The sequence below is a fragment of the Mandrillus leucophaeus genome, unplaced genomic scaffold (assembly GCF_000951045.1).
Source record: "Mandrillus leucophaeus isolate KB7577 unplaced genomic scaffold, Mleu.le_1.0 Scaffold595, whole genome shotgun sequence".
NCBI classification, from domain to species: Eukaryota; Metazoa; Chordata; class Mammalia; order Primates; family Cercopithecidae; genus Mandrillus; species Mandrillus leucophaeus.
Window position 1 is genome coordinate 439,715 of NW_012106419.1, and position 11,851 is coordinate 451,565.

Here is an 11,851-nt window from a genome sequence, read left to right on the forward strand (position 1 = left end):
GGGAACATCACACACCGGGGCATGTCGGGGTGTGGGAAGGGTTGGGGGAGGGATAGCATTAGGAGACATGCCTAATGTAAATGACGAGTTGATAGGTGTAACAAACCAACATGGCACATGTATATCTATGTAACAAACCTGCATGTTGTGCACATGTACCCTAGAACTTAAAGTATAATAATAAAAAAATTATCTAAAGTAACTATAGTGATTCCTTTAGGAACAATTATATCCTTTCTCCACATCTTAAACCAAAAATGAACTTTTCTATGAATTAAAGACTGAAATTTAATAACCATAAAAATAATTTTTGTATTTATTTTTTGAGAGAATCTCGCTCTGTCACCCAGGCTGGAGTGCAGTGGCCCGATCTTAGCTTACTACATCCTTTACCTCCCAGGTTCAAGCAATGCCTCAGCCTCCTGAGTAGCTGGGATTACAGGCATGTGCCACCGTGCCCAGCTGATTTTTACATTTTTAGTAGAGATAGCGGTTTCACCATGTTGGCCAGGCTGGTCTTGAACTCCTGGCCTCAAGTGGTCCACCCGCCTCAGCCTCCCAAAGTGCTGGGATTACAGGCGTGAGCCACTGCACCTGGCCAGCATAAAAATAATTTTTGAAAGACAGGTGAATATTTACATAGTCCCTTGGCAGAGAAAACTCTTCCAACATGCCAAGAAAGATGGTAATCTTTATGAAGGAAAAGAACAATGGTGATCTGGCCAAATACAAGTCAAAACCTTTTCTATGCACAAGAATGTTCCCGGCATTGTGCCATTCACAATAATGCCACAAAAGTAGAAACAACGCAAATATCCATCAACTGACAAAACAAACAACCCAAATATCCATCAACTGACTAAACAAAACAAAACACACTGACAAAACAAAATATATATACACAAATATCTATACACACTATATATACACATATATACACACACATATATATACACACACATATATATATACTGTACTGACACATGCTACAACATGGATGAACCTTGAAAATATGCTAAGTGAAATTAGCCACATATTTTACAACAGGCCACATATTTTATAACTCTATTTATATATAATGTCTAGGATAGACAAATCCACAGAGAAAGTAGATTAGTAATTGCCAGGGGATTGAAGGAGGAAAAACTAAAAAATGGGGAGTGATTGCTAATGAACATAGAGTAATTAAACATTCTGGTGTTAAGTGACCAATAAACAACTTTCTGAATATACAAAAAAGTCACTGAATTGTACATTTTGAAAGGGTGCACTTTATGGTACGTGAATTTTATCACAATGTTATTTTCTTAAACCTTCTGAATGTCAAAAAGTAACATGAGCAAGACTAAGAGAATAATGAAATAAATATGAAAGAAAGTTTACTCTTAACAAGATTCCTTATAAGAAAAAGTCAAATTTTCTAACAGAAAGAGGAACAAAGTTACAAAAAGGAACTTTTAAAAAAAGAAATGGCCAAAAACCACATAAATAATCAAAGACATAATTAATATGAGATTATTTTACTTATAATACAGGAAAATTTTAAAAATAACTGCCATTTTTGTTTCCCCTGAGGATAAATAAACACTTTCTGACAAAAGTTTTAAACTCTTTGAAATGTTCTTTAAAATTCAATTTCCGGAAATTTGTCCTTTAAAAAGGGCCAGGGCTGCAAACACAAATCGCTACAAGGATGTTGTTTTAACCAAGTCTTTTGAATGCAATTAACTGTAACTGAGATCTACTCAAATCAGCTTTTTTGTTTGTTTGTCTGTATTTTAAAGGAGACTTCAACACAAGGATACAAGATATCTTAACAGAGCCCCAGGTCAGGAAATACAGTCATCATTTATAAGAGGCATTTAAAAAATCAAATCATGACACTTCTCTGCTGAAACTTTCCAACGGGTTTTTCACAAAATTTAAAGTTCAAACTCCTCAAATGCTTAGTTCTAACCCCACATCCTCACACTCATTTCAAACTGACTGCCCCCAGCCTCTTTTATGACAGTCACTCCAAACTCCTTTCTGTTCCGTAAACACATCAAGCTCTTTCCCATCCCAGCACCTTCTCATTTACTGTTGCCAGTGTCATGAAGATTCACCACCCCTCGAATCCCTATAGCAATACTCTTTCTCCAGCTTTCATCTTGTCTAACTCACCCTTACTCTTCAGATCTTAGGAAAAAGGTCTCCTTGGAAAGGCCTTTCCTGATCTCATTCTCCTCAGGGTTATGACCCTATCACTTACCCTACTTATTTAACAGTTCTTACCACATTCTTTATTCTTTTTTTTAATTATTATTATTATTATTTTTGAGACGGAGTCTCACTGTATCGCCCAGGCTGGAGTACAGTGGTGCGATCTTGGTTCACTGCAACCTCTGCTCCCCAGGTTCAAGCAATTCCCCTGACTCAGCCTCCCAACTAGCTGAGATTATAGGCATCTGCTACGGTGCCCAGCTAATTTTTGTATTTTCTGTAGAGACAGGGTTTCGCTATCTTGGCCAGGCTGGTCTTGACCTCCTGACCTTGTGATCCACCCACCCTGGACTCCCAAAGTGCTGGGATTACAAGTGTGAGCCACCACGCCCAGCCACATTCATATTTTTTGGTGTATCTTCTCCATTAGAATAATAGCTCCAAGAAGGCAAGAGACTTGTCCGCCTTGTTCCTTCCACCACTGTGCCCCCATCATAGTGTCTGGCATATAAAAGACATAAGTATCATTGCATGAATTGGCTTTCCAAAGCCACTAGGCACCAAGTTAGTTTCAATGTCAACTTCAGTCTCTCTCAATCTCTCTTTCTCTGGGGTCCCAGGGCTGCTTACCTAGCTCACATTTCCTTTAACGGAGACTGCAGCATATCTAAATCTTAACATCCAGACTTCTGGGAGATTATCTGACTGATTAAGGCAAGAGTGAAAGAATAACCTGAAGGTCAGAGTTCTCATTCTAGGTGGAAAGCAATTACTGTCAAAACCAGTCTGGGCCAGCCTCTTCAATGATATTTCCTAAAGATGTGCGCTTTAAAATGTAAAACAATTAGAAGTATCCTAGTTGGATAAATTCTAGCATGCACATCTGTAAAACACAGTACTATTCAATCACTTAAAATGTTGATGTAGGCCAACTGTGGTGGCTCATGCCTGTAATCTCTGTGCTTTAGGAGGCTGAGGTGGGAGGACTGCTTGAGCCCAGGAGCTTGAGGTTGCAGTGAGCTATGATGGCACCACTGTACTACAGCCTGGGCAACAGTATGAGACCCCTGTCTCTAAAAAATAAGAAAGAGTTGATGGAGGTCTAGACTAATAAACATGGGAGGAAAGCCATGATATATTTTTAGTGAAATATGTGTGGTCCAACACAGCAATGTACAATAGTCATTATTATAAAAATGTTTCAAAATATTAAATACACAATACACAATACATTTGTGTATTCAAATCAGAATACACAAGTTTTGAAGACTATACATATATAAAAATAAAGGGGCCAGCTGCAGTGGCTCACGCCTGTAATCCCAGCTTTGGGAGGCCAAGGCGGGCAGATCACAAGGTCAGGAGATTGAAACCATTCTGGCCAACATGGTGAAACCCTGTCTCTACTAAAAATACAAAAATTAGACGGGTGTGGTAGTGCGCACCTGTAGTCCCAGCTACTCAGGAGGCTGAGGCAGAAGAATTGCTTGAACCCAGGAGGCAGAGGTTGCAGTGAGCCGAGATTGTGCCACTGCACTCCAGCCTGAAGACAGAGTGAGAAAATGTCTCAAAAATAATAATAATAAAATAACCAGCAGTTATTTCTGAATGATGGGATTATGGTGATTTTCCATTCATTCATGTCTCTTTTATGAGGTCTGAATGTTTTACAAAGAACATATATTACTTAGTTTTTAAAATTTGATCATTTGTTATCCAAGTAATTCTTGCCTGTATTTAGAAAATCAAATAGTAATGACTGTAATGAAAAACAGTCTCTTTACTGTCTGGATAAGACTCCCACAGCTAGTCTTCATCCCTAAAGGTAACTAATTGCAACTCAGTTGTTGCTACTGGATAGTTAACTGCATTTCTCTAAATATTGTGCTTATCTTATAACTTTTTGGCTCATCCATTTTAGACATTATCAATTTACTCATGCTACTGTAGATTAGGATGTAGCTCTGGAATTACCCTCAATATCTCCTCCCACTACTCTTCTAATATAGATACATCCCTATTTTTAATTGAACAAAACAATCAGTGCTATATTGTTGTGACTGTAAGGCTATCTACTAAGTACTATATTATGAATACATTTCCTTCCTCAAAGACCTTTTTGTTTTCCCTAGAGTTTTAATCTTTCCTTCTTCAATGGTTTTCTTCACTTTAACTTCAATTTTCTTTAATTGTTGTGCCACAGAACTCACCCCCACCCCTTTATTTTCTCAGAAGGCTTCCCCCTCCAAACCCTCCTTCTTCTCACTACAATCTAGGCTGACTGCCCTCTAGATCTGCTGGCACAGCTGTCACCTTTGGTGTTTTCCTTTACTGCTTTTCTGGGTTATAGCCATTGTTTCTTGAATTCTAATGCCTCCTCCTTTCTTTGTTCACTCCACCGTTTTGCTGAAGTACATCCCCAATACCTTAAGAAAGTAATATAAGAAAAGGCACACGGGTGGCAACTTAGTCCCTGCATGCCTGAAAAGGTCTTTCCTCCACATTTACTCTCGATTTAGCAATTCTCTCAGCTCTTGAAAGCATTGCTGTAAGTTCCTCTAGCATCCAGTGTTGCCACTGATTTCAATGCCATTCTGTTTCATACAGCTTTAAAGGGATCCTATTTTCATTCTTTTCTCCACTCCCTCATCATCTCCTTCCCTAAGCTTTTAGGATCTTTTCCTTTTCCTCGGTGTTGTGACATTTCCTTGTTTGTTTTTTCTATCATTAGTTTTGCTATGCATTTAGAAAGCCCTTTCAATCTAGAAATTTGTGGCACTTAAGCGCTGAGAAATTTTCTTGTATTCATTATTAATAATCATCTCTGTTTGCTTTGCTTTTTCTTGAACTCAAATGAGTCAGATACTGGAACTTTCTAACTGATCCCTCATCTTATGCATTCTGTATTATCTATCTTTGTCCTTTCATTTATTTTCGTAACACTACCTTTACTACTTTATAACTCTGGAGGTTTTTTCAAAGCAAATTATAGTATGGTGGAAAAAAATCAAAGCAATATCTTCAATAAGGAAATGGCTAAATTACGGTACATCCATTCTGTATGGTCATCAAAGAATGAAAACTATATACACTGATATGTTTCAAGACATGTCACCTTAAAAACTTGTTACTGCATCCATTAAAGTACAGAGAAAAAATTTAAAATGTCTGGCTACAGAAAAATAGAAGAAAATGGATTTAATTCTTTCAACGAATATTGACTAGGCACCCACTTGTTGCCAGGCACTATTCTAAATGCTGAGGATGTGGTAGTCAGCACGAAAGTCCTCTTGGCATTTAGCTGGGGAAAGAGCATAACTAGAAGGGACAGCAAGTTAAGTGAAGTACTTTTTTTTCCCCAAGATACAGGCAAGCTTTTTCAGGCAGAAGAGATGGGAGTAAAAGATAAAAGTAGAATGTACTAGAGACAGAAGCAATAACTGAGTGTACAAAGTCATGGGAGAACTTCATTTAGATAGTCAAGAGTATAAGCTAAGGCAGAGAAGATGAGGATTCATATCCAAACATCTTGATTTGCTTTAAAAAATGGGAGCAGGGTATTATATGAGTTTTGCAAAGGAATGGGAAGTTTGGCCTTCAGTAGAAAATACGCATTTTGAAAGAGTCAGTCAAAGGGACTCTAACAGGCAGAAAAATAATAGAATAGTTCCCAGCAGCAAGTATCCAGTTAAGTTACAGTGGAGCATTTGCAGCTGGCTCAGTAAGCATTGTTTAATTTCGCCAACCATTAATGTAGTCCAATTATCTGGGACCACAAACAAGCAAACAAAAAACAGTGAGGATAATCCACTGTACTTCATGTGATCTGTTTCTGCCTTTCACACTTAAATAATCCTAGAGTCATTGGTAGTGTGCCAGAGGGTACACACAATCAAGAGATAAATGTATCTTTCCTTGTTCATCATTTTATTTGAAAGTAATCACATTGATTTTCTATTACCGATGTAACAAATTACCACAAATTTAGTGGCTTTTAAATAACCCCATTTATTATTTCAATTATGAAGGTCAGAAGTCCAAACGGCTGAAATGAGTCCCCTGCATAAGATCTCACAAGGCCAAAACTGACAAGCGTCAGCAGATCTGTGTTCCTTACTCAAGGCTCTAGAAAGAGTCTGCTTCCAGGCTCATTTAGGTTGCTGGTCAAATTCAGTTTCTTGCGGTTGTAGGCCCTAAGGTCTCTGTTTTGTTTCCTTGCTGACTGTCAGCCAAGGGCCCATCTTTGCTCCTAAAGGCTGCCTGCATTCCTTCTCATGCTTTCCAGTGGTCCTCTCCAGCAACAGAGGGTTGGGTCCTTCTTACAACTCAAATTTCTGTCACCACATCTTCCTGCTTCCGCCTCCAGCTAGAGAAAGTCCTCTGTTTTAAAGGGCTCATATGATTAGAATGATTAGAAAGGGCCCACTAGGATAATCCCTTATTTTCAAGTCTGTAACCTCATTACATTCACAAAATCCCCTTTATCATGTGACATAACATATTTGCAAGGGATTAACATGTTACGTGATCATGTAACAGCATGTAACATAGCATGTTACATGATCATGTAGCATATTTGCAAGGGATTAGAGCATGAACGTTTTGGGGAGAGCTCACTCTGCCTACCAGAGTAACTAAACCTTTCTAGCTTCTCCCCAAACACTATGAAGCAGTGAAGGAAGAGGCCATAACAGGAGGAAAAATGGAGGCAGAGAGAGCCAATCAATAGACTCAGGTTGTTGGAAAATCGTAACACTAAGGGACTGCCAAGGATGGGAAAGACTTGCTTTGATATCTTGGTTACCAGAGAAAACGCTGCATCATGTATCTGAATTCACATATTTGATTATGTTTCTGACAGTCACAAATCCATCCCTCTCCCCTCATATCTCCAGTTTTCTTAGAAGCTGAAGATGGTAGGACATGGACTCATTTAAAATTATGTCGATAATTAATATGCAGTATGTTTGGACCCATCTCCACTGATTTTCTTTAAGTAATCATTTTATTTTATTTTTGAGATGGAGCCTTGCTCTGTCCCCCAGGCTGCAGTACAGTGGTACAATCTCAGCCAACTGTAGCCTCCGCCTCCTGGGTTCAAACGATTCCCCTGCCTCAGCCTCCCGAGTAGCTGGGATTACAGGTAAGCACCACCATGCCAGCTAATTTTTGTATTTTTAATAGAGACGGCATTTCTCCATATTGGCCAGGCTGGTCTCGAACTCCTGACCTCAAGTGATCTGTCCACCTTGGCTTCCCAAAGTGCTGGGATTACAGGCGTGAGACACCACGCCTGGCCTCCACTGATTATTTAGCAATATTTTAAGTCTCAAGGGTTTGTCTTGGCCTACAACTTGACAAGGAGCTCAGGGCTACTATCTTTGGTCTGAGACAGTCAGGAGACAAAGTATATTTTACTGCAAGTACCATATATGCTTTTTCCAAAACGAGAAGTTTTCTTTTTGATGTATAAGAGCAAATACTGTGGTAAAAAGTTCAAAAATACAAAGTTATGTATACTTCAAACTAAAAGATATCCCATGTCCTGTCTTATCTATAATCACACAATCTATTCCCAAAGGGATAATCACTGCTATTACCCTTACAGACTTTTAAAACGCGTATTTCCTTTGTGGAAATGGGAATATGCCATGCTGACCTGCTTTTCTGACTCTCTCTCTCTCTCTGAGGCCTCCCCGGAAGACGAGCAGATCCCAGCACCATACTTCCTGTAAAGCCTATAGAACTGTGAGCCAATTATGCCTCTTTTCTTTATAAATGAGCCAGTCTCAGGTATTTCTTTATAGCAGTTCAAGAATGGCTTCACACAACACCCTTGCATAAGTAGGGACAGATATATGCATATGCAAATTTGCAGAATATATTTTTAGATAAGGAATTCTGGGCTAAAGGGAATGTTTATTTAAAAATTTGACAAAGCAAGACACAAAACAGTGAATACTATGGCTCCACTTATAGCAAAAAAAATCACGTTAAGTCAGGTACACAAGCAGGGAGAGGTACAGAACAGTGGTTCTCAACCAGCAGCAATTTTGCCCTCGAGGGGACATTTGAAAACGTCTGGAGACATTTTTAGTTGTCACAACTAGGGAGATGCTACCACATCTAGTTGGTAGAAGCCAGGGATGATGCTAAAGAACCTGTGATGCATAAGACAGCTCCCTCCCTCAGACACAGCCAAGAATTATCCAGACGAAAATTTCAAGAATGCTCAGGTTGATAAACTCTGGTCTAGGATTAAAACATGACATTGCCCACAGCAGCTTTCTCGGAAGCATGGAGGGCAACTCTAATCTATACTTTTGTTTGCTGGGATTTTTACAATGAACACTCATTAGTTTAAATAACACCTCATAGACAATGATGGGTCAGATGAAATCAATCCCTGTGGCTTCTCAGGCTGCTTCTATACCTTGGGGACAAATTCTGAAAGCTACCTGAATCTTCTCCTCAGCAGGTTAATCTCAGACAGCTCTTAAAAGTTCTTCATAGGAAATAATTTCAAGTCAGTTCACCAATCTGATTGCTACCTATGAAGAACACGGTCCTAAGTGCTGAAGAGCAAACTCTAATTTTTTATTCTGACCAGTGAAAAGTGGCATTAACCATCACCTGTCTCATTCTACATGCACTGGCTCACATTCAGCCTATTAAAACATTGGTTTTCCAAACCTGCTGCAGTTAATTTACCTTTTCTTCATCCCATACTAGTACAATTGCCTTGTAAGTCTTTTTAAAATATATATACTTTATTGCATGCATTTTGGGAGTGGGTAGGCCTGGGAAGGAAGCAAGCAGGGAACACACTGCAGTAATAGGACTTTTAAGTCTTAATGCAATAAACTGAAAGGCCTGATGAACTACCCTTACTCCCCTGAGAAGTATACCACCATATAGTGTTACAGACTTGTAATACTATCAGGTTACAATTTTGAGTTATATTCCCGTCCAGAGGAGACATTCTCACTACCTGCCTTGGATGCTGGTGATACTGAAATCCTATCACTAAGGCACTGAAAAACTCACCTAATAGAGTGAGTTTAGACTCATTAATTTTACTCATTTCAACAAACATACAGTGAGTGCTTAAGACACTGTGCTGATCAATGAGATCAATAAAACCAAGATGTGAACTACTCAGAAGACTTTACAGCCTACCACCTTCTGCTGGGATTACCTTACTGAAGGACCCCTTTATCTAACCACCTTCATCTGACACTTGATTTCAACCTGCAGAACTCCATATAATGCTGTGTTTTATAAAGAAAGCCTAGGTGTAAATTATTCCTACAACCTTTCAATCCCTTTTCCCCTCTGGGGGCCACTCTAAGTGCTAGGTAAATGTTTAAAGAATAAATGCACCTAACTGCCACTACCACATACAATACACCTTAAGGCAAACACCTGTAAGAGGGCTTTTATTCCCTGCATCACGGAAAGTATTAAATGGCAGTAACTTTTTTTATTATTATTATACTTTAAGTTCTAGGATATACGTGCACAACGTGCAGGTTTGTTACATAGGTATACATGTACCATGCTGGTTTGCTGCACCCATCAACTCATTTACATTAGGTATTTCTCCTAATGCTATCCCTCCCCCAGACCCCCAGACCCCGACAGGCCACGGTGTGTGATGTTCCCCGAAGTGGCAATAACTCTTAAGCGTAACCCCAAACAAAAGTGAATTCACAAAGGCATAAGGCACAAGACACACACGGTAAGATTAGACAACTCTTTACCACATGGACAATAAATTATACAAACAATAAAGAAAGATTCAGCGATGCACACTGAAGGTGAAGAAATGGTGAAGACGAACTTAAATTCCCAATTAAAATTATAATTTCCCCACGCACATTCTCATGTCACTTCCACCTACCCAGGGGACAGCTCCAACATAAGAGAAGGCTGGGGGCTCCCAAGTGCGGAATCCTCAGCAGAAACCCCGCAGGGCCGTCGGTGCTCCGCCGCCTCGCCACGCCCCCGCACAGGCCGCTCACTCCTCCAACGCCCACCCTCCCGGGAAACCCCTGGAGGCCTCCGCTCCGACGCAGCGAGGGCAGAGCGCTTCGAAGAAAGGCAGGGGAAGAGGGAGGCAAGTGGGCGGGGAACTAGCCTATCCCAACCCCGCAAGTCCATTCCTACAGAAAAGCGGCGACCCGCAATCCCGGGCTCAGAACGCCGCCCGCGAGGGTCCCGGGCCTGGGCCCCAAGGGCCACGCAGGCCGACCCCCGCCCCTTCCTCAAGCCGTTAGCGCCGCGGCCCCACCCCTCAAGGCCGGCTGCGCCCCGCCCCGTTCGCCCCATGCCGCTACCCCAGCCGGCCGTGGCCCCGGACACCTTCTAGCTGGAGTGGGCCCGGAGCTGCCAGCCGCGTCCGGAAGGCCGAGGAACCGGGCTTCCATACCTGCACTTTCCTCCGCCCTGCTGTGTTCTGCCGGTGATGGGCCGCCATCTTGCATGTTGACACTCCAACGTCACTTCCGGAGGTGGCTCAGAGCGGGCGGATGTTCTGCCCGTTTCCCTTTGGCCAAGGGTTAGTGGCGGGTCTGAAGGTAGACAGGAGCTGTGTTTCCTAGGTGCTGTTCGTTGTTGTATGGCCGGTAGCCATGTGGTGAGGTAGATGCACCTAAAAACAAAATCATTGTGCAAGTATAATACTGATGGGGAGAGAGCCACTTTTCAGGGCTGAGTGAGCAATCCAAATCCTCTTCTATGTGGCCCTAGACCCTGGCTTGCTCTCTTTTCCAGGCCCTCCCCGAGAGGTCCAAGCGAAACGAAAGCACTGAAAGAATTAACAGTGCAAGACATGGCGCTGGACGATCTCCTAACCCTTCCTAGACAAGCAGGGGAACCAAGTGATTTACTATTAAGTACCTAAAAATGCGGAGAATTGTATCTTGGCCTCAAAGGGGGAAGAATAGAAGTCCTTGCAAAGGAGGTTGCCTCCATCTTCAGGAAGAGCAAATAGTCCATTTAAATTAAAAGGATAAAAAGTGGGGCCATGAAAAAGAACGAGATCATGTCCTTTGCAGGGACATGATGGAACTGGAGGCCGTTTCCTTAAGCAAACTAACAAAGGAACAGGAAACCAAATACTGAGTGTTCTCGTAAGTAGGAGCCAAATGATGAGAACGCATGGACACAAAGAGGGGGACAACACACACTGGGGCCTTTTGGAGGGTGGAGGGTGGGAGGAGGGTGAGGGTCAGGAAAAATAACTAACGGGTACTAGGCTTAATACCTGGGTGACAAAATAGTCTGTACAACAAACCCCCATGACACAAGTTCACCTATATAACAAACCTGCACTTGTACCCCTGAACTTAAAAGTTGAAAAAAAAAAAAAAAAAAAAAAGACAAAAAGATGTTACAGGAAGGTGAAAACGGTACATCAGCTAAAATTGTTCCCAGAGACAACTCAGTTCCAAACCCTGAACTGAAAACCCAGTTCTAGTTTAAATCATCTCTTATACTAGAACAGTTAGGTCCTTCTGGGTGAAAGTGTGGTTTTCACTGACACTAATTATAGGAGCTGAGGGTGATCAGGCCCTCTCTAGTGAAAGTGAATCCTATAGAACTACACTGTGGGATATAGCATTTGATGTTGTATCTGCTAGTCATC

General features: G+C 41.2%; 1 protein-coding gene across 3 annotated transcripts in view; it reads right to left on the bottom strand.

Moving 5' to 3' along the window:
* The window catches only part of WDR48 (WD repeat domain 48), a 46,621-nt gene extending 35,900 nt beyond the window's left edge, over positions 1-10,721 (bottom strand). For 2 of the 3 annotated variants that reach the window (XM_011999468.1, XM_011999469.1), the window contains exon 1: positions 10,634-10,715. In XM_011999468.1, the coding sequence (XP_011854858.1) occupies positions 10,634-10,681 (48 nt within the window). In that variant the 5' untranslated portion in view covers positions 10,682-10,715. Of the gene's footprint in view, positions 1-10,633 lie in introns of all 3 variants that reach the window. The other variant, XM_011999470.1, reaches the window with a different exon arrangement.
* Between the last annotated feature and the right edge of the window lie 1,130 nt (positions 10,722-11,851).